This window comes from Castor canadensis, chromosome 9 (genome assembly GCF_047511655.1).
Source record: "Castor canadensis chromosome 9, mCasCan1.hap1v2, whole genome shotgun sequence".
Lineage (NCBI taxonomy): Eukaryota > Metazoa > Chordata > Mammalia > Rodentia > Castoridae > Castor > Castor canadensis.
The window spans coordinates 153,049,661-153,072,644 of NC_133394.1; the positions used below are offsets into that span (position 1 = coordinate 153,049,661).

At 55.5% G+C, this 22,984-nt stretch overlaps 1 protein-coding gene across 7 annotated transcripts in view; it reads right to left on the bottom strand.

The window, feature by feature from the left end:
- Window positions 1–1,963: 1,963 nt before the first annotated feature.
- Rgs12 (regulator of G protein signaling 12) overlaps window positions 1,964–22,984 on the bottom strand; it is a 94,231-nt gene continuing 73,210 nt past the window's right edge. For 4 of the 7 annotated variants that reach the window (XM_020165322.2, XM_020165323.2, XM_074042702.1 and 1 more), the window contains exons 7-18: window positions 22,792–22,935; window positions 21,934–22,113; window positions 21,493–21,646; window positions 19,817–19,893; window positions 17,289–17,483; window positions 16,908–16,981; window positions 16,278–16,404; window positions 14,512–14,608; window positions 13,060–13,139; window positions 12,501–12,654; window positions 10,580–11,128; window positions 1,964–2,507 (exon numbers count right to left, since the gene is read on the bottom strand). In XM_020165322.2, the coding sequence (XP_020020911.2) occupies window positions 2,281–2,507; window positions 10,580–11,128; window positions 12,501–12,654; window positions 13,060–13,139; window positions 14,512–14,608; window positions 16,278–16,404; window positions 16,908–16,981; window positions 17,289–17,483; window positions 19,817–19,893; window positions 21,493–21,646; window positions 21,934–22,113; window positions 22,792–22,935 (2,058 nt within the window). In that variant the 3' untranslated portion in view covers window positions 1,964–2,280. Of the gene's footprint in view, window positions 2,508–10,579; window positions 11,129–12,500; window positions 12,655–13,059; window positions 13,140–14,511; window positions 14,609–16,277; window positions 16,405–16,907; window positions 16,982–17,288; window positions 17,484–19,816; window positions 19,894–21,492; window positions 21,647–21,933; window positions 22,114–22,791; window positions 22,936–22,984 lie in introns of those variants that run through there. The other 3 variants (XM_074042703.1, XM_074042705.1, XM_074042704.1) reach the window with 3 other exon arrangements.

The window sequence follows — 22,984 nt, forward strand, 5'->3', positions numbered from 1 at the left end:
ACCAGGGCAGGTGGGGTCAAGGCCCTGTGGGAATGATTAACTCCGCACTGCGGGAACCTCAGAGCCCTCCTCCATCCCTGCTGTCCTTCTGCCCTGCCCCTACCCAGGGCTGGTTATCCCACTCTTCAGCTTCCACTGGCTTTGGACACTGCCCTCAAGTCTCAGCCAAGAAGCCTCTTCCAGGAAGTCTTCCAGGGCGACACAGACAGGTTGAGCCTGGCTGCAGATCCCAGCCTAGACACAAAACTGGCCACTTCTGATTATGATGTTTTCACAAGAGCTGCTACGTGAGCTGACCCTCAAGGGGTCCAGCCCCACACTGACTCATGGCAGGGCTCCACACCACAGATGGCAACACTGGTACCCTGTGGCAGCAAAGGGCCCGGCCCAGAGAGGGTGGGCTGTGTTCTGGGCTCCAGTGATCCCAGGAAGGGAGCCGTCTGCTGACCTGTCCTAACTCTGGGGTACCCAGGACCATGGGCACCCCTCCCATTCCTTTCCTCGAGAGGTTGGACAACTCCTCCAGGAAACCTTCCCACCTCTGGGATGGCTCATGTCACAGCCTGTATGACCCAAGCTGGATATGATTCCTCAGATATGAGGTCCAGCACTGACCAGGCACCCAGGGGACCCTGGAGGACCTGGGATAGCCCCACAACAATGCATGACTTGGGACCATACAACACCTTGACCCCATGGCAGGGCGGGGATATGGTGGTCCTGGGAAAATGTGGGTGTCGGCACCTTTTTTGGGCACAGTGGGGAATTGGCTCTTGCCTTTCCTTCTGATGCCTCCCCGTAACCCTGTACACTGCTCACTGGGAGCCACTGTCTAGAACCACCCAGAACAACCCATGAGGGCTTGCTGCACGCTGTCAGGCACTAGGATGATGTCTGATAGCCACCCCAGCTCCAGGGACGGGTGCAGGATAGGCCTCTCTGCGGTTTGCTGCTCAGTGCTGGGCTTCCACAGAGGCAATGGCACTGTCTTTCTGATTCAACCAAACACCACTCTGTGGGCCTGAACTTTCCTCTCATCGGGCTCCTGACCTACCAGGACTTTCCACCCTCAGGGCCTTTGTACATGCCCAGGCTTTCTCTGGTTTCAGCTCAGATGGTCCCTCCCCAGAAAGGCCCTCCTGCTAATTAAGGCTAAGAACAAGTGGCCAGACAATAGGAAAAGGGGACCAGGAACTAGAGAAAAGGTGAGATCAAAAAGAATTAACCTAGAAGGTAACACCCACGCACAGGAAATCAATGTGAGTCAATGCCCTGTATAGCTATCCTTATCTCAACCAGCAAAACCCCTTGTTCCTTCCTATTATTGCTTATACTCTCTCTACAACAAAATTAGAGATAAGGGCAAAATAGTTTCTGCCTGGTATTGAGGGGGTGGGGGGAGAGGGAGGGGGCGGAGTGGGTGGTAAGGGAGGGGGTGGGGGCAGGGGGGAGAAATGACCCAAGCGTTGCATGCACATATGAATAAAAAAGATAAAATTAAAAAAAAAGTTAAAAAAAAAAAAAACAGGTGGCCAGAGAAGCCCCCTTGTGCCAAGAGAGGAGACCACAGTGACTAGCCCAGTATAGCTCCCAGTCAAGCCCTGTCCCCATCAGTGGTCACCTTAGGGATGAGACAGAGTGGTGGTGGCGGGGAGGAGACAGATGCCAGTAAGGAACAGTGCAGAGTGGACAAGACTAGAGGCTTGACCTGGAGCCCCTCAGGAAGCCTTCACTTGCCCTGTACATGGAGGTACAAGTGCTCTGACCCTCAGGTACCCAGGAGCCAGACTCCCTGCCCCCCCACCCCCCAACCACCTCCACCACACAGTACCCTTGACCTCACTGGGGGGCGCCATTTTCTCCTCAGGCCCCTCTCTCCTCCTGGAAACATTTCCCTTGCATGTTCACAGAGCCCCATAGCAAGGGCTCCTCACGGGCAGCATCTGTGACCCCAGCACTTGACATGAGGCCGATACGTGAGAGGTCCTCAAAAATGCTTTATTGGTGGAAGTCTGAGTATAGAGGGGTGGGGGCATGTGCAGGACATGGGGTGCCCAAGGCCAGTCCCCGCCACGAGGTCACCCATCCCCTCACCCTCTCCTGGTTTGGCTCCTGAGTGTATGGTGGCCAAGGTGGCTCTTCCCAGGCCCTCGAGAACTCTTTCCTGAAATGCCCACTCCTGCTTCTCCAAGATCCCAGTCTCCTGTGTGTCCATGTGAATGTAGACGCCAGGCCAGGCCAGGCTGGGGCAGCTGGGGCACAGGACCAGGAATGGCAGCTTCAGACGAAGGTGGCATGGTGTGTGCTGGCCTTGGGCTTGGAGGTTTCGCCTGGGTTGGGGCTTAGGCCCGGACGGTCTGTTACCAGGGGCCCACCAGCTCTGGCTCTCCTAGGGCACGGCCACACCTCCAGGATGCTCCCACCCAGCCCAGGGGCCACACCAGCGACGAGGTCCACGTCGATGATCCTGTTGACTGGGAGGCCTCGGCTGCCTCGGGCCCTGCCCCCTGCCACAGGGAGAAGAGAGGTTGTCACCTGCCTGGCCCAGCCCTGGGCTTCTGGAACCCACCCACAGCCCCTGCACAGCCACCGAAACTCCCACATCCACTCCAGGGGCAGCTGGGAATGGTCTGAGGGCGCTCACCTGTTCCAGTGCCCGGGCAGTGGGCAAATGCTGCCTGACAGTGCTCTCTGCAGAGCCTCCCTGAACCACTGCATCCCTCCCCTGGTCACCCACGGCAAGGTGGAGCCCACAGTAGACAGCAAGACGCAGCGCGAGCTGGTCGGGAGGCTGAGGGGCCAGGGTCCTGAATCACAAGGCTGCTCTAGCAGAATGAGTGAGGGTCCCAGGGCACTGGGGGCAGGTGGGATCTTAGGCAGGCCTTGGTCACAGCTCCTCATCTGTCAGGGCTTTCCAGCACCTGCAGCCTGGCCTCATTTGTGCCTGGCCACACAGGGCTCTTGCCCACTCTCGGGCATCTTGCTGGACAAAGGAGTGTGAGCCCTGAGCCCCACTGGGGAACTCCTGGCCTCTGCTGTTTGCTGTGTCTGGGATGTCCTGCTCCAGTCCTGCCCAGATACTCCCTCCTCATTCTTCTTGGTGATACACAGATGCCCTCCCCATTTTGGGCTCCTGTGGTCTTGAGGGCACTAAACCATCCCCAGGGCAGGATTGTAAGTGAGGAGGAGTGGACATGTCCAGTGTGGATCTGGGGTGGCAGAGAGAAGTCTCCATGACAACAACAGTGGGGTGGACACACTTGGGGTCCAGCCAGCCTCCAGAGAGCAATGTAGGGGGAACCTCCTACTCATGAGAACCCCCAGCTTCTCTCTTGTGGGGGCTCACAACCCCCATGGCTCCTTTCTTACACCCACTGTGGTCACCTGCTGAGGTCTCCAGTCAACTTGTCTTGACTGATCTCATCCATGGCCAGACAGTGTGCACCCTAATTCCTCCTGGGAGGTTGTCTGCAGGGTTTGTCCCCAGACCTAAGGCCTCAGTGTGGGGAGGCACCTCCCCCCACTGGGTTGGAAAGGCCAGAGCCCCCTCTCACCTGGCCGGGCAGCCCACACAGAAGCCCTGACTGTGGCCTCAGCCTCCAGCCACCCTTGTCTCTCCTCACTGAGTCTGCCTGCCTGGTTGCCAAGGATTAGCCTCCCTGTCAACTCCTCCAGGTCCCTCTCAAGCCTTTCCTACCATGTTACCAACACCTCCAGCTACCTGCCCCTCCTCCCAGCCCACCCCTGTCATCTGCCCACTGCCCCACCATGTCATTGTCCCTCCCTTGCTGAGGCCCCTCTTCAGGCAGTTCAGTGAAATCCACCCTATCCCCAGGAGTTCCCTGATAATCTTATGTCTGGTGGCCCCTTGGGGCCAGAAACCTGTCCATTCCAGGGTGTGTCACCAGAGCCCAGCAGGCAATGGATGGGTGCCCATGGAGTGTGACTCAATTCAGGATGGGCCTCGGCTCCCTGCACCAACCAGCCCTGGAGCCCCAACTGGGTGAGTGGTGCCACTGGGGTTAGGCCCAGGAAATGCCTGCGGGAGAGCCATTCCTTTCCCAGGGACCAACTCCCATCCTTGGCACACACTTGGGCAAAGATGGGCAGCCTCCTCCCCCAGCTTGCGTGAGCCCACGGGAGAGGTGGGGTCAGCTCCCTGCAGGAAACTACAGTGAACAGGCTGGAGGGACAATCCCACCCTCAGGCCATGAGAACCAGGGATACAGGGTCCTGCTCCATCAACTACCTCCAGGCCTCAGTTTCGCCAGCTGCTAAAAAAAGGTTTGCCAATGAAGGTGAGATCTTGCTTCCTCCTCAGTGCCAAGACCCTGACATGGCCAGAGAGTTCAGGAGTTTGGACTAGCCCAGCTGCTCGGTGGCCTCCAAAGTCCCCCAAGCCCCTGCACCCCCTATCTCACGCTCCTCACCAAGCTTCTGGAAGCAGCTGGCCTCATGGTGCACGTCTGGGCCTGTCATGCCAGCATCTCATTTTCTGCTCCTCAGACTGCATGATGACTTCTCCCCTCCCAGTGCCACATCCCCTCTTGGGTGCCCAGTTCATCCCCTCACAATTCAAGGTGGTGGGAGAAGAGGCTCATCCTGACCTCCACAGCATCAGCACAAAGTACCCAGCACATGGAGTGACAAGACAGGAAATGTTGCCCAGTCAGTCCTCTAGTCATGCAACAAATGTTATGCTGCAGCCCATTGGGGTCCAGTCTTGTCACCAGGTCCCCATGGCTCCCACAGGTGCAGAGCCAGATGATCAGGGAATGGAGTGAGGCAGGGGTGTGCCCTGCCACCATGGTGGGCATTCATCTGGAGGCCCAGTGAACCCACATCACTGCAGGAGGCCAGCTTTCCCAGCCAGCCTTGTATGGACAGTGGGAAAGAAGCTCCTTAGGACCCAGACAGTCCTGTGGGGTTAGGAGGCAAATGGACAGCTTCTACAGGAGTGGAAGAGGTGCACATCATGGGGGGTTGGCCGTAGCCCAGATACCCCGTTGGCCCCACCGGCAGCCCAGCCGTAACTCAGCCAGCAGCCTGCGCCAAGGGCTGGCCATCTGTTAACATTCCTCCGTGCTCCCTGGATAGGAAGCAAGGAGGGGGCCCTACAGGCTCCAGACAGGGCCTGTCCCAGCAGAGGTCACACCTTCTTCTGAGTGGGCCTGGACTTCTGGTTTCATTCCTGGTGCCTATTCCCTTGGATCCTCTGCCCCTCAGGCCTCCTGCTCACCTCTCCTCTCCGAGGCACCACGCTGCCTGTCCCTTAGCTGACCTTTCCTGTCAGTTCCATGTGGCCCACCCTGATGTGGCCTCCTCTGGAACCCCACTGAAATTGGGAACCTGGGAGCCTGGATGCTATCCACCTGTCCATCAGTCAGTCCCTGAGGCCATCTGCTGCCCTCAGGCCCCCTCTTCACTCACCCACGCACATTCTGTACACCATCTGCTGCCATCTGCCCTGAGCTGGGCCCCAGCCAGTAGCAGTCAACCTCCACTGCTGTGTGTCCTCAAGGTTCCACGCCCAAGGAAGGCTAAGGCCAAGGAGGGCCAGGGGATCTGGACCGCAGCTGCTGCTCAGGCTCTCCCTCAGAGTCCAGCCCTGTTGCCTGTCCGGCTGCCCTATCCCAGAGGGACTCCTACTTCTTTCAGACACTGCTCTGAACTCTCCCCATGTTCCGGTTCACCTGAATGGTCCACTCCTGCCAGCTCCTGTGGAGCCTCCCAGGTGCCCCTTGGAAGCTTAGAGGGGAGGGAGACCTGGGCATGACTGAACTGGACATACTGAGCCAACACAAAGGGACCAGGGGCTCTCTGTCCCCTACCCTTGGCCATCCAGGCCCTCCCTCACAACCCATTCCCCCAGATTCCACCGAGGCCTGCATGCTCCTGCTAACTAGGGTCCCTGGAGACAAAGCCCCACTATTTGCCTCTATGCAGGCCCCAACCTAGGACCACAACTGTCTACGATGGGGCGGAGCTGGACGAAAGTTCCTCGTTCAGCAAATATTTACTGGGCCTTGGGTCTGCCACCAACACAAGCCTGTGGCTGGGGGTGGATACAACGAACAGTGCAGTGTGGTGGACAGGGAATGGGAGGTCAGAGGGTGACACAGAGCAAGGCAGGAATGCCAGCGGACCCTGGGGAGGACAGCCAGAGTTCCACCGGAAATGCTCTAAGGGGTATGGGTGGCCAGGAACCAGGGCCAGGGAGCCTGTCCTGGAAAGGGTAGAGTGGGGCTGGTGGTGTGTGGGTCACTCGCAGGCCTGTGGATGTCTGGTGGAGGAGGGTTGTAGTGGGAGCAGCTGGAGGACAAGGTTGTCACAAGTAAGCCTGGGGTCTGGGACAAGGGTAGGGCCAATCAGTCAGCCCTGAGAACCCACAGGGAGGCCCATGGACAGACTGAATAGCACAGGGCCCCGGGCAAGGGCCAGGCGCCAGGTGTGCTTTGGGGAGGTCCTGGGCAATGGCAATCCTCCTCAGTGACTTTGCAGGCCCGAGACCAGTGTTAAACTCTGGGGGTGACGAGGTCTAAGCTATCTGGCAAGGGCTGGGCCTCCAAGACACCTGCCACACCTCCTTGAGTCCTGAGGGGGGACCCAGGGCCTCTGGGACATGGATGGGATCTTCTGAGTGGCATCCCCCGTAGACATTCTGGACAGCTGGAGCCAGGTAGGGCTATGTCCTTGCCTGGACGTCAGGAAGCATGACACCACCCAGGGCTGGGAAAAGCACCCAGGCTGGGGAGGGCATCCAGGTGCAGGCAGGCTACTGGGGCTCTGACCACATAAGGGCAGTGGTTTCAGTAACTTCCCTGGCCCCAGGCGGGGAGGGGCCTAAGCCCTGAAAACTTGTTCCTAGGCCTCAGCCATCCCCGATGGGTGAACATGAGTATGGTGGGGAGCAGGGCACAGGCTCTTAGAGAGCCACTCTGTGACCTGACAAACCCCTTTGGGAACACCTGTAGCTGGGGCACTGGGATTACACGCCTCCAAGTCAGGGACCCCAGCCCCGGGATGGCTATGTGAGAACCCCTCCCAGAAGGGGCCCATGGCCTGGTCCTCCTGGGATGTCCGTGGAGAATGCTGCTAATCAGGAAGCTTGGCCTGGCCTCCCCTAGAACTCAAAAGGGGCTCACTTGTCTCTGTCTGTAGCCAAGACCCTAAGCCAGGCCTCTAGCAGCTACACAGGCCAGCTGCAGTGAGCAGGGTTATAGAGGATGACAACGGAGAGGCAGGGCGGGGGGAGGCTCAGAAGGGCAGGTGGGGCAGTGGCAGTGAGGATTCTACCTTATCATTAGATGTAGGGAGGGGCAGTTGAAGAGCCCAGGCCCTAGAGAGGGATCCAGACGTCCCCTCCTGGGCTGTAGGGCAGACCTGTAACTCCTGCACCATTGCTGGTGTGTACTCGTCCCTGTGAGCCAAGGCAGTCCCTGAATGTGGGTCTGTGGCTGTGGTAGTCAGGGCAAGAAGTCCCTCTATGGTTCTGACCTCTTTACAAACTTAGCCCCACAAACCTGTTTTCCTCACTAGGAGCAAGGTGTCTTTAAGGGCGTAATCCCTACACCTTCCCTAGGATGTGTAGGAATGAGCTGCCTGAGATCCGAGCTGCTGGGCCAGGCAGAACATACTAAGAGTGAGACGCCCTGATACCCCGACCCAGAGGCCACCCTGCCAGCCCCCACCATGTTTGCTGAAGTTGAATGGACAGCATTTGATTTGGCTATATTTGACAGTCAAATAGCCTAAGTGACCATAAGGTTCCATGTTGACTCAAACCAAGAACTCTCACTGAAGGGTGGGGCTTGATCTATCTGGCTGCAAAAGCCAGTCTCCCAAGCTGGGAACACTTCTATTTTTTCCACCCTGAGGTAACACAAGCACACACGCATACACACTAGGCACGCAAGATATGTGCTACGTGGACACACGCACTCAGCCACATGGACACGTCACACACATACACACAGTGCATGAACGCAAACCAGGCATGCACACACATGCGCCCCACCTGAGTGCTGCAGCCTTCCATTCGACGTCACCATATCGCACGCCAGGAAACAAGGCCCCAGGGAGGGAAGGGTTGCCTGGGTTATCTGGCAGCAGTGGTCAACAGGGAGATGAGACCGTCTTCAGGCCTCACAAAATGGACCCCTGGGCAGCTCTCAGTTTCCTTTGTGGCTATAGGGAGGGGTGGGGAAGACCTAAGGACCTGGCTGCATCTCCATGTTGCATTTCTCCCTTTGCATGGGGGGTCCTTGGTGCCATGTCACTAAGAAATATTTCACAGCAGTTGTTAGAATCAGTGAGAGTAAGTCTGGGTGGAACCTGGACTTCTAACCCCTGAGGAATACAAGTCAGTGCTTACAGCAGGTGTACTTCTGCCCAGGAGCATGAAGGATGGATGCCCCCAGGCATGTGGCTAAGGACACCCATGGACAGACAGCTGCCTTCACTGCCACGTGCAGGCTTCTGTGGCAAGGAATTCTTCCACCTGGAGAATCCCTATCAGGGCCTATCAGGGGCAGGCAGGAGCGTTCAGAAAGGAAGCTGCACAGAGGGGCTCTAGTCCAAGGTCCTCTCCAGCACACTGCGGCCACTGCCCCAGAAGATGGGGCAGGTCATCAGTGGCCCCAGAGGCAGGTTGGTAGGAACCACAGACCTATGGGCCATGGTCAAAGCCCCTACCTTCTCTCCTTCTGTTATGTCCTTTAGGACGGAGCCCAAGAGCTTGATGGGGACATGCCTCCCACATGGCTGGCACCACCCCACCCCTCCGCCATGAAGACATCAGAGATTGCCAGCGAGGCTGCCTGGCCAGTGCTGTGGGTGCTGCTGCCCATGCCATAGCCATTGGGTGGGAAAACTGGCCCCGTGTGACAACTACAGGGCCTGGTGCCCACGTGGATGAGGGGCACCCACACGAGAAGCACAGGGCCAGCCCAGTAGCCCAGCCATGTGCCGTGTGCACCAAGGGAAAACAGCACATCTTGGCTCCTGGTTTGAGGAGCAAACCAGGCAACTTCCACTCCATCCACCTCTTCTGCCTAAGAAAACACCCATGCAACAGGCGCTAGAGGTAGACATGGGGACTCCAGGGCTCTCAGGTTAAACCTACTCCCCTGCCCTGTCACATAGCTGAGTGCCACAGTCATAGGAAGTGTACAAGGATTTTGCTGGTGAATGGTCTATTTTTTAAAACCAGTGTGTTAAGCTAAATCCATTTAATTTCCTGAAATGTGTAAATATTTTCCCCAGGAAAATACACTTCTATGATTTTGTCAAGTGGAAATACATTTTCAGATGAAGAAGAGTTTGAGTCAGTGGAATGGCTCAAGTGATAGAGTGGCTGCCTACCAAGAGTGAGGCCCTGACTTCATACACCCCAGCACCACCAAAAAAAAAGGAAAGAAAGAAAAGAGTTTGAAGCCAGTCAGTGATGAGATCTAGAGTTTATTACTCTTGGAAAGACAAAGATAGAACGCAGGTGGAAACTGCTAACAGGTGGCTACAGAAAAATAGGAGAGGACAGTGCCACAGAGGCCACCTGAGCATGCTCAAAGGGAGAACCCCCCCACCCCAGTGCTGGGCACGTCCCCACCTGGAGCAGCCCCTGTAGGCAGGGTGCCAGTGAGCCCACTCCACATTGCAGTCTCTCCAAAGTGCCCAGATGTGCACAGGGACACAGAACATGCGCTGGAAACCACCTCCCCAGGCCCCACTGAGGTCCGACAAGATCCCATCCTAGGACGAGGGGAGTCCTCATCACCCCAGTGGCAGAGACACTAGGTGGGAGCACACACCACTGAGCAAGCACTGGGAAGCCTGCCGTTCGCTTCCATCACATAGACGGCCACACATGGCCAGGCACAGGGGCTCCCAAAAAGCCCCTGCTGCTGTGCAGAAATCAGGAACCCTGGCTCAGTCGTAGTGTTTGAGGCAGGGGGAGCATTCCTGTCACCAGGCCATGCTGTTCACCTGCACGCACACTAAACTTCATGCTCCCATCAAGAAATGCCTGGACACATTCAAGGATGGCAAACATCACGGCAGGGCAGCACTCGGCCAGTACCCAGCATGTGGCCTGGCGCACGGAGGGTGGTTAGTGACAGCCCAGCCCAGCCCAACACAGAGGGGCCAACATCGGGAGCTGGGCTGCTCAAGACAAATGCTAGTTATTCTTCCATCTTGAGACTAAAACATTAAAAATGCCAGCTGTGCCAGTGTTAACATAACCCCCACATTTTCAGAATCCCTGGTCCTGCTGGGGGTCACTGCTCACATGTTGCCTTTGCAGGAGCAGTTCAACATCGGTGCACCTGCCTCAGGTGCACCCACCCTGGCAGACTTGGACCTTGGCTGCCACCCAGGCCCCTTCTCTCAGAAAAGGCAAAGGAGAACCCCATAAATATAACAAACAGGAGGTCATCCCATGATGCATCTCGTTACACGGAAAACGATGGCCACAGGGCCGCTGGACACAGCTGTGCCCTTTTATTGAACACCCAATGGCCCAGGCTGCCGGCAGCAAGCAGGACAGAGCCACGGGAACAGGGTCAGAACCTGGAGGTACCTGGTCTCAGAGGTCCGGGTGTATCCTGGGGGCTGGGGGGTGGCGGCAGCAATGTGCTATTGGGGCTGCTGATGTCCCCTTCCCCCATCAAGGTCAAGTCAGCCACGTGCTCGTCCTCCACAGTCTGGATGCCCCCAGTCTCGACTTCTGGCGACTGCCTCCTCCAGACCTGTGTGGCACCCTCCTGTTTTGGGGGTAAGCAGAAGGGCCCTCCAGGAGGGTTCTGCCCAGGTGGGGTGGTTCCTGGAGGCCCAGGGAGACTGTGGGCTGAGCTGGGGCTCTGGGCTGAGCCTGGGCTGGTCGCCGGGCTGTCACTGTAGTCTGGAGCAGACTCCCAGCTCTCCCCAAGCTGAGCAGCTCTCTCTTTGCCATGGCTGGCTGCAGCTCTCTTGCTAAAGCCCTTGCCTGGGGCTGGGGTGGAGAGGGAAAGTTGTGTGGAATCAGGAGGTAAACGAAGAAACTCGGGCAGCACCAGGTCTTCCTTCCTCAGCAGCCCACGCTGGTCATCTGCTCTGTTGCTCTGAGCTTTGGAAATGAGCTCAAAGAACTCTATTGGGAAAAAAAAAAACCACAGCGACCATGTTTTAGAGAGACTCTTGCCGGGGCGTCCGCTGTCCTGAACTATGGGTGTTGGTCAACAGGGGCAGAATGGAGCTGCTCTGTGTTGCCTGCACAACCTGCTCTGCATGTGGAACTGCTGGCTCTAGGCCACCCTAGGACCATGCTGTCAAGTCCAGATCCAAAGACACCAGGCCCTCCACTGAGCAGGGCAGGGATGTGCTGACCGCTGGTGCTCAGCAAGACATTGCTAGGGCTTTGGCCCGGGTGCTCAAGCCATGCTCGGGGCTCTTCACACTGAGGTTCCCATCTGAGGACAAAGTAGAAAGACGGCCAGACACGACAGAGCCAAGGGCACCAGCTGCAGCTGCAGACCCCAAAGTTAGGAGACAAGTAGCCAACCTACAGGAGGGCAGGAGAAAGCCCCGGCTGGGCAGCAGTGGTAGAGGACCCTTAATTCCACCTGCCTCCTGGAGTCACTGCCTCTGGGTAGAGGGTGGCACTTTCCCAAGGGAGAGGAGGGCATCATGGCCTCCCTGTCCTACCTGAAGTTCACCAGCCCTTGGGGCCTTGCACCTGCCCGGCTTCTGGGAAGGGCCTGCGTGTGCCAGCTTCCTCAGTGGCTCCTCCAGAACCCCTTCTCGTTATCAGGCTCACTAATCAAAGCACAGGGTGCTGAACTTTCTCTAGTCTTTAAATGACACTGACTGTGCAAATTACAAGAAGTCTCAACTTCCAATTTCAGTGGTTCTCAGAAATACCTAAGCAGGAATACTTCATGGTTTTACTGTGAAGCTGACCAACACAGATGCCCTGCACTATAATTCAAGGCACAGTGACAGCTACTAGCTTTGCCTTGCTTTCTGTGCTTCTCCTTGTTACAAGCTACTTGGAGAAAAAGCAGCTTCAAAAAGGACTACGTCTCTCACTCTGTCTCCTGGGCCCAGAACAGGTCAGACCAACCTTCCTCAGGCCTCCATGCAGCAGAGGTCAGCCAGCCCATGCCCTCCCAGGCCTAGGACTCTGCCCCGTCTCTGGTGCCAGGCTCCATTTGGTGAGGAGCCTCCGGGCCTGACCGTGCCTCCACCAGAGCTGGAGCCCGGATTCATGTCAGGTGGGCTGTGGGAAGGAGGAGGCTGTGGAACAGACTGACAGTGCAGCCAGTGCTGCAGGTCACAGATGGGCCCGGCTCCTGGGCAGGCCCAGCTCTCAGCTGATAACAGGGGTTTTCGAGAACTTATACCAACAGCCTCAGGGTGAAGGGCCGCAGTGCTCACTGCAAACAGGGCAGAGGGGCTTCCTGACTACTGGACACTGCCATGCATCCACTGGAAAGCGTGCAAGTTTTAAAAAGTCCACATACCCTCTGCTTCGTCCAAATTAATTTTCTGATACTTTTTTTTCCCAATCTTTGCAATAGATTCTTCTCTCTTTGAAAGCCGGGGATCCCTAGCATTTTTTCCATTTTCTCCTTTTATTTTAATAGAATTAGACTTGCCTAGTGTTCTTTCCTCTCCCTGCATTAGAAGGAAAGTCAAAGTTCTGCTTACATTTCAGCACATGACAACACACAGTTCATCAGTCACAGATGAGATACAGAGTGCACTGGGATACAGTTTATCAGCATTGCAGACAATCAGTTTATGACAGCACAAAAAGAACAGCATTTATGGCCACCCCGCTCCCACCAGCACAGGAGAGAAAACTGAAGGTTGACTGCTCACCACGGAGTGGGAGCCGGGCCCCGGAAGGGACGCAAGGAGAAACCCCAGAGGGTGTGAGCACCCAATCCTGCGCACAGAGCCTCCGCCGGACCAGTAGGCAGCAAGCGGGCTGGTCAGGGAATTGGAGGAGCCAGGCTGCCCCAAGGACAGGTGGGGCTCAGAGGGGCAGGACCGTGGGGATGGGCTGAGGGGAATTACCGTAGCCGAGTGGCTTCTGGAACTGGAGCTCACGGCGGTGCTCTGTTTGGCGGGCGCGCCCTTTGGTTTATCTGTGGAGGCTGAACATTATGAGGTCAGTTTGTGACTCCAGAGGCCAATGGAGCAGTTCGCACTCCTGCCTTCTTCTGCCTTTGAGAGCCAAGCTGTAGAGAAGCCCAAAGGCACTGGCTAGTCCTTACCTACCACCACACCCTCCCCGCCCCTGCAGGACAAAAGGCCCTTCTGCCCGCCTGCTGCAGCTAGGTGAGGGGTGCAGGGGCACCATAGGGGCACCGCAGGCACTTTGCAAATTTATCTGGGGATGTTTCAGAGGATGATGGTGAAAACCTCCTTTTGTATACTATTTGGCAGGCATATTCCTTAGGAGGTAAAAGAATCTTACAATTATGACAAATAAGCCTGGCCTTTGTCCCTATCAGGGTAGCAGGCTGGCCTCCACAGCACTGACAGTTGAAAGACCATTCTCTGGCCAAGTGTGACTAGAGGTTTGCAAACTTGCAGAAAGCCCCTGCCTACAACTCACTGTGGCCCCACACACCACAGGCCCTGCACCGCCAGGCTCCGGAGGGTGGTGCTGAGGACCCACCAGGCAAAGCGGGCGGCAGCCCTGCCCTGTGGGAGCTGCACAGGCTGCATTTAGCCCACTATCACCAGGGCTGGCATTTTCTGGAATGGAGGATGGCAGAGAAAGGGAGGGTTTTGCCTCTGTAAGGAGGTGGGAGAGGACAGGGATGGGAGCACAGAGGCCGAGGCCACAGGACCCACTTGTGCCTGATCACCACAGGATAGATCAAAGGCCCCACAGCAGGCCCCAAGTGACCCACTTCAGATGGAGCCCTCAGAAGTCATTCTTCCACTCGGATCACCCCTCAGCAGTTTCTAGAAAGTTCTTCCTCCACCTCAACAGTCTTCTGGGCCACAAACAGGCCCTGCCCCCTGGTCTGAGTGCCTCTTCTGCAGGGTTCCTGCAGCAGTGCCTGAAAGGCATGCTCAGGAGTGTGGGCACGATTAAAGCTCTGACCAGGATTGTCCCAGGGCAAGACTGCCCTGCTGAGGCATGAGTAGGAAGGGCTCTGTGAAGCACCGCAAGGAACAGCACAGCAGGACTAACTCAGGAGACCAGTGTCAGTGACTACAAGTGACTAAGGACTCCAGGTAAAGCACTCTGGCACGTGAGCATCCTGGGTGGCAGGCAGGGATGGTCAGCCCTTCCTGCAGTGGAGAAGATGCAGTCGGGTTGGGTCCTGCTGCCTCCTCCACTATGGGGGCAGGGCCAGTCCCAGTTTGAGAAACACTGCATTAGGTCAAACTGCCATATTAGGAGCCACCAGGCCCCAGTGAGGTCCTCGCTCACTGATTACGAGACAACAATCACTCAACAACCGGGCAGCAAGCAGAGGTGGGGGTGGTGATACGCTGGTCCACACTCACCTTTCCCTTTTGAAGGGTCCTTTTCCTCCAGAATGACCCGCTGTCCATCCAGACTCGATATAGGGGCACCGAGGTCCAGAGGCTCCTTCTCTCCACTCTAGAGGCAGAGATGGTGTGCTGAATAATTTACCCAGACTGGAACTTTCTAGAACAGTTGTGTGTAATCCACCCCCTGGCAGCAAGACCAACCCAGGCTTGATGGCAACTCACACCACTAGCCATGGGGTCAGGGCTTCCTAGCCTGGTTGACCTGTGGGAGTGAGGGTGCCCTGAGGAACTGGTGTGGCAGCTCTTCCTAGCAGTCACTGAACAGGGAGGCAGAACAACTGAGAATTCCTCAGTTCACAGAGGCAATGTTTGCAACTAATGTAAAACTGCTTTCAGACGTTAATTTAAGTTGGCTTAATTCAGCTCTGCTCCTGACCTCAATGCGGGCTGACCAAATTAGCTCAAAGGTTCAGAGGTGGACCCTGAAGGCAAGGTGCTCTCAAGTGTAAATGAGGACACAGGTGACTAGGCTGCTCTGGGTCCACATGGACCTGATTCTTGTCTCTGGTCAGAGCTCTTTCAGCCTCGGTAGTGAATCTTGTTACTCGTGCACCATGGCCACCATTTTGTAAAGGAAACTTGAACTTGTAGTTTGGTGTTTTAAAACCTGTCAGTGAAGAGAGCACCAAAAGAGATCCTGTTCTGGGGCCCAGGTCAGTCACGCAGGGGCCCAGAGCCTTGGTCTGTAGTTCCTGCTGGGTGACAACAGGGGAACTGCTTCCTGGCTCCGCAAGGTTCACTGAGGGGAGTGGGGAGCTTCCCTGGGAGCTTCCACTCACTGAGCAATAATCCCTGACCACTGGCCAGTCCCTCCACACCTCATCTTTCAGCAGCTACACAACTGCTTAGGTCCTCAGCAGGGTGGAGAAAGGTGCCCTGGGAACCAGGCCAGGTCAGTCGCCAGCAGATTTGTGGATAGGGTCCACAGTAGGGAAGTGGCTTCAGGTTGCCCTCAGAGCTGGCATCTGTGAACAACTGAATAGGTTCCTCTTGCTCACTTCAAAGCTCTTCAACAATGCTGAGGCCAGTTTCAGAGAAAATGAAAATCTAGAAATACTTAAAATCACAGCTCTGATAAAGCTGATGAAGGAGAACGCCAGGCAGATGCTGTGACCTAACCACTGAGCTCAGAAGCAGCACTCATCTCACAGTCAGCATCCTGATCTCAGCTGCTGGCCCAAGCATGCCTGTGGGGACAAATGGGAACAGGGAAGGGTACATGCTGCCCCACCCTTCTGCCCCAGTGTTTTCTTCCTTAACCTCATTCATATAATAGCAGAGCTGCCCAGCTTACAAATGCTAGGCTGTATGTTTCATCTGTCAGGTGCAGCAGCACCAGGGAAGCTGAGTGTGATGGTGCTCCTGACACAGCGTGATGATGCAACTGAGCAGGTGCGAAGGGAGGACGGTGCTGGCGGCACACTGCTTTCTGGTGGGGATGTCTCAGGACATTTGTTTGCTTCTTGCTTTTGTTTCCCTGAAGCAAAACTGCATGGCAAATATCAATTCTTTCAGAATGGCCAAAGTATGAATAAATGATGATTGTTTCCACTCGAGTGGAGGAAACGGGTGGCAGAGGCACTGTCCCTCAGCCTAGGGAAGACAGCAGTGCGTTGTGAGATGTGGCATCTCGCTGAGTCCTCATCGGACCCCTGCAGACACAGGGTTACCAAAGCCAAGTTTGGTGCAGTCTCGACCCCATGCCAGATCATACTCACCAGCCTCACCAGCAGGCTGCCAAGGTCCAGGCCATACTTGGCTACCACCGGTCGCAGCACCTCTGTGACGGGTTTGGTGGGCTTGGCCTTGAGTCCCACTGACCGGTTAATTGGAACAAGATCCAGCCTGGGGGATGGAGCAGGAAAACATTTACAAAAAACTCATGTCAGTCTGCACTGGGAGATGTCGGGTCATCACCACGCAGAACCAGGGTGCAGCACAAGATTCCCTGGAGACCCAGTCCAGCCTCAGGAAGGCTCCTCCATGTGGAAGCAAGTCCACGAGGCCTTTCTGGGCTGAGCAAGGAACTGGACTTGGTCCTCCATGATGGGCAGCCTGGCTACTGGGCAAACATCAGGCAGAGAGTGCTTGCCTCCCTTTCCCACTGTCTTAGGGCCAGGGCAGCCTTTTCAAAGGACAGGAAGGGACAGTGCCTCCTTGTGCAGCAGCCCACCCCAAACCCTTGCCAAACACCAAGTGGGGGCACTGACATTCTTTTATGGCCTGTTACGGAATAACCATGTGTCTGCAGCTAAGAACAGAGCCAACAAAGGCAGGAAAAGGAAAAGTCCTACAAATCAGATCACGGGCTCTGGAAGCCTCCAGAAACACACATGTTGTTCTCTTACCGAAACAGAGTACGCTTCTCCAGGCGCAGGTCCCTGGATGCCAGGATGCTGCTGTCCTGATGCAGCACCAGGGGCTGTGGAACAAAGAGACCAGAGTTCCAGAGGAAGCACATGGGCCCCTGAAATGCACAACACACAGTGGGGCCCACAGCTGTGCAGAACAAAAGAGCAGCTTCAGAACTAGCCCAGGCATGGAGAATGCTGCTTTTCTCCAACACCAGCCTGTATTGGCACGCAGCCCTTCCCCAGCAGCTGACCCTGCTGGGGACCCAGCTCCTCTGCACTGCATGAAAGAGGAGTGAGGCTGAGGGCAGGCAATGGGCAGGGCCAGGAGTCAGTGGCTCTCCTATGGAGGGGGCCCGGGTCTCTGTGGACCAGTACCTTGTCCCCGCCCACCAGGAACAGGTCCACAGCGGCCCCGTTGATGCCGTGCCGCTCACAGAGTCCAGACAGGATCTCTTTGATGGAGAATCCCGACCTGACGGCTACCACGCAGGATGTCCCATCCGGGAGGTTGATGCAGCAGTGATTGGCAGCCTTCTCCCTCTCAGCGGCTGAGGTCCTGCAGGCCTCCGACTGTGGGGCAGGGACACTAGTGTCACAGTGTTGCAGGTGTGGGGTCACCTTCTGGGAAAGATCCAGCCAGCACTGGCTTTGTGTGCCCAACAACCCATCTGTCCCATAGGCACCTCCACACACAGAAATCTCAGGGTCGATCATCAGCGATCTCAGTGCCACTGCCATCTTGCCAGACAGGGTTGCGCCTCCCCTCTCCCACCTGGAAGCACGGGAGCACTGCGAGGGCCTGGGCCTGCTGAGGCATGAGCCGCCTGGGCCCAGCACACTGCTCTCTGGAGGCTCTGACTCACAGCGCCGCCCTGTAGATGCCCTTCCATTGGAAAACCTGTCCCGTTGTCATTTTATTGTCATCATCTCTTCCTGAAAGTCTGAACAGCTCTTTCACCTAACTTATTTCAGAAAACTGGCTGGTAGGATTGCAGAAATGGCTCCAGTGAGGCCTGCTCCTGCCTGTGTCTGTAGAGCTCCTCCCATGAAGAGGTGAAGCCTATCGCCTGTCCTGGAATCTGGGCTGGAAGGATGGGCAGAAGTAACCAAAAGGTTCCCAGACTAGGGTTCTTGATGCCATGCTCTGCTGACTCTTGGCTCCTGAAACCACCACAGGAACAAAACTGTGGTCACTGGATGGTGACAGACACATGGTCCAGCTGGCTTCACGGTCCTGGCTCATAGCCAGCCAACAGCCAGACAGGAGTGTAAGGTCACTTGTGAATGCCAGGTCAGGTAACTAGAGGCACAGGTGAAGCCAACTAAGGTCAGTAGGGGCACCCAGCTGAGCCACGGGCCATGACAGGCACTCCTCGTCTAAACCACTGAGTTCGGGGCGTGATTAGGCTGCGGTACTGCCGTGTGCTCAGCTCTCAAAAAGCTGGAGGTGCTTTTGGTGCAGCTGAAAAGAAATAACTCTACATGAATGCTGCTCGACGGTTTCAAATGACAAGATGCTGGCAACCAATAAGGGTTCCCAGATTCTTATCAGACAATGGCTAAGAAACTAGCAAGCCCTAAGTCTAGCTGGAAAGGGCCAGACAAGCAAGGGACAAGCAGTCAGGAGGGAGAAGGAAGCCAGGCCATGCCAGAGGCAGGGCTGGGCCTACCTCCCAGGAGGAGGGAGGGTGGCCAGCTCCCAGAAGACCCCACAAGCAGATGCCCAACACTGGAACAGTGGATTAATGGGACTTCAAAATGGGAAGAGTGAGATAAAGTGCTGAGTTCCAAAGCATTCTGTTTGCTCTTAGTGGGAGTGAATGGGATAGGCAGATGAGGAGACAGGGAACTTCTTTTAGTTCAGTAACTATTAAAAGGGTCAGTTGCAAGACATTGGAGCCCTGGTTTCAGTAAAAACTGGAAAGGTAGAGCAGCTAGCCCCTCCCATCTCCTTTAAGATGTTAAGTTATGAGAACAGGGGGGCATAAAGGCACTACCTGCTGCCTTCCCGTGAGATGTTAAGAAGCTGCAGGGCTCCTTGAATGGCAGAGCCAGGAAAATGAAAGGCATGTCTGGCAAAAGAAGTCCTAAAACACCTATGGCCCCTGTGTTTTGGGCAGTTCTGGATCACAGCTCCATGTTTTAGAAGGGAAAGAGGATGATAGGAGGACAATGCCAAAACACACGGGGAAGTCACAGAAAGCTGAGAAGAAACAGGGGAGGAAGAGGGGACAGAGAAAAGAGAGCAACAGAGGCGGTTAATCTGATCAACACACAATACAGGCACATGGGAGACACCATGGTGTAATCCCTTTGTACAATTAGTATACGCTGACAATACTGCCTAATGATGTATTTCCCCTGCTAGGAGCACACAGAACACACAAAAGGGCCACCATTTCTGAGCTGGTCTCCCACCCCTGAGCTTCTAGCAGGAGGTGCTTTTTGCTCTTTTTAAAAATTTCTCCTACTTTATCCTGCCATGAAATAAATCCCTGCTAAACCTCCACCTCATGAGATTCCTTGAAATGCTTCCCACATGTGGATCTCAAGTGCCTGTGATCCTGCATGGAAGCTGAGACGCTGCGGGAACCCCCTCATCTGGTTAACAGGAATTCAATGTTAACCGAACTTGAACAAAAGAATCTAACAATTAAATCCAATGCTGATTTTAGTCCTCAAGCAGCACCCCTCCCCCACCAACACATAGCTTATCATGCAGCCTTGGGAACTGGGCTGGGGACCACAAGGCCTGAGGGCCACTGCTGCAGCCCTGGGCACTTCACTTTGTTGTCATGTCTCAGTTTCTAAACCAAATGTTGGACTTTTCATGGGACAGGCCTCATTCACCAGCTGGCTGACACAGCCTTCAGTCGTTAGGCCAAGGGGCGGTGGCAACTCACCAGATCCACACTTCCCGCAGAGGACACAGAGCCCTGGGACTCCCGGCGGTACAGGCCTCCATTGGCATGAACTGTATCTTGATGGGAAAGAGAGACACAGGTGAACCACTTTCAGAGATCCACCCCAGCCCCAGCCCCTTTAGAGTGGACAGACGGACAGGACAGAGGAGGACCGTCACCACATCAGAGACCTCTCCAGGTACAGAGGTCAAGGCCAGGGCTAACGCAGCCCTGCCAGCCCTGGCTTGTGCCTGGTTCACGCAAGCATCCTATAGAGGACACCAGTGTGTGTGCCTAATAATGCAGCCCTGGTTGGGCTTATCTTCCTCCATTCGGGCTGTGATTTCTCCCTCAAAGTATACTTTCCGAGCCTGAGTGAGCCGTCCCTGCGCACAGCGGCAGATACAGCCAGTGGCTGCACCTCTTTCTGACAGCTAATTTCCCATCTTCTTCCTTGGAAGTCCTGATGGGGGCTGACAAGCGATTGTCATTAACTTGTTCTGACTACCATCTTGGACTGATCCATAAAATCTCTGACAGAAAGGCTTTTAAACACAGCCCTACTCCCAAGTCAGGTCACAGGTCTCAGGCTCTGGGGGGTTGTCAGGGACCAAGGACAGTAAGAAAGTGGCTTCTAATCCCAGAGACCCTCCAAACAGGAAGGAGTAGACTCCCAGACTCTTTCTGGGGAGGAAAACCCTTCCTAGCTCTCCCTGTCTCTTTAGCACCCCGTGTGATGGCTCCCCTTTTATTTGCCACAGGTGCTGGGGACAGAAGCACTGCCACCAGTGGCCTAGCACCTGAGTCCCTTCCAGCACCTCACAAGCCCATCTCTCTCACATTGTCCACTTGGAATCTCTTCTCTTTTCTGGCCACTCTCACATTGACCAGAAAAGCCAATGGCAAAAGCATTCGGAATGGCAAGCATTACAAGGAAATGCTTAGCATCTAAACGGCATCACAGTTTTAGAAAACATGAATGGGGCACAGTGGACCACACAGACCTGGAAAGAAGCCATGGCAGAGAGCAAGCTGACGCCTGGGTGGACAGAGAATGGACTCCAGCTTTTCTTTTTACTTAATTGTGTTGTCTGAGTTTTCTACAAAAATATCTATTACTTTTATAGCAAGAAGAAGGAGGATGGTCAGCCACCACTGTGTTAAGAGAACCTTGGGAAGGTTGTGGGCTGGCTTGCTTCTCTGGTCATTTCTTCCCATCCAGATTCCCAGGTGTGGGTGCCATTTTCTCATTCCTCCAGAGAATCTTCCTCGATACCTCCTGTCTACCCACCGAGGCCCCTCACTGTGCTCATGGCAGCCAAGCCCCCAGGACAGTAGCATAGGCGTCGGATACACGCACACACACACACACATGCACACACACACATGCACACATGCATGCACATGCACACACACAAGCACGCACACACACATGCACACACACATGCACACACACGCACACACACATGCACACACACACATGCACACACATATGCACACACACAGGCACACACGCACGCACACACATGCACACGCACACACATGCGCGCACACGCACACGCACACACATGCACACACACGCACACACATGCACACACACGCACACGCACACACATGCACACACGCGCGCACGCGCACACACGCTCACACACGCACACACACGCACACACACGCACCGTGGGTGTGGTCGCCGTGCTCCCTCTTCTTCTGGGAACGCCCGGTGCTCCTATTCCTTGACCAAGAGAAAAAGGCCCCTTTCCGTTTCTTCTCGCTGTCCTCATCCCCCACCTCTTCATTCAGGGATCTTCCCGACTTTGATTTTCCACTTAACTGTCAGCAAATGGAAGCCTCAGTTAAAACACTGTAGAGTTATTTCAATCAACATGAAACAAAAAGGGGCTGAACTGATCTGTATGCCTAAGGGCTCAACAGAATGTTCTAGATCCTTCAACAGGTCAAGGGCACAGCCCTTCCACCACTGAGCCTCTGCACACCACAGGGCTGGGGGGTGGGGGGTGTCTGCTGGCAAAGGGGATGATGACCTGACAGGCCCTCACTCTTGCTCCCACGAAATAACGTCATCTGGTGACGCAAGTGGCCAAGGCCAGCCTCAGTACCTTTTTCGGTGTGGACACGCTGGAGTGGTCAGAGCTGATGCTGTGCTTGGAGGCTGGGCTGCTGGGGACCTGCTGAGAGTCTGGAAGGGTCCGGCCTTCCACCTCCGCCAGGATGCAGTCTTGGTACATCTGGGATTTCAGAAAGCGAGTGTAGCTGTCAAACTTCATCAGGTTGAAAATCTGGGGAGCGAATGGAACACAGTATCATTACAGAAGGAACCAGAAAGCTGACCCCAAATGCTGCAGGCACGTGGGGACCCATTCCTACCACATGGGCCTATTCAGGAAGGATCTCATTTCTGCCCATCCCCCATGAGCCCTGAGCATCTCAGGTTACTTTCCAGGACTCCCACCATCTCTCTCCCTTCACAAGCCAGCCTTTGCCAAGTCTCCATGATTCAGGTAGAGCCAGCTGGGTAGGTCAGGACTGCCACTGCATAACTGCACAGAGGCAGACAGAGGGGATCTTGCAGGGAGGGGAGCACAGTGGATGGGGAGATGCCTGGAAAGGACCGCATTCCTTTTTGTTTTAAACATTATTCCTGCAACCTGTGACACAGTAGCCTCTGATGGGGCCAGTGCAGCCATGCTTTGGATGATGCAGTGTCACATGGTCTCCCCAAAGTAAAAGCATACAGACATATAAGCCGGGAGAGTGGCACATGCCTATAATCCCAGTACTAGTTCAAGGCCAGCCTGGAGTGTTGCTCTGTTTGTTTTTCATGACCTGACTGAAATCCTCCAGTTCCAAGAGCTCCAGATTAGAATCCAGAGGCAGGATGAGCTCCTCACCCGACAGTGGGGGTCCTGTGCCCCACCCTGGCTGGGATCCCTGTGAGAAACTGCGCACACCATCACCTGGAGCTGCTGCTCCTTGAACATGTCTGGGTGAGGCGCATTGAGAACGTCGTCTGCCAGCTGGGCCTGGCTGTCAATGTTGACAGGGGTGGTTGCTTTGCTGCACAGGAATTTACTGAAAATCTCCCGAGCCCTGTGAGAAAGCTGACAGGGAGAGACACCTGAGCAGGAGCACGAATGTGCGCTCGCTGTA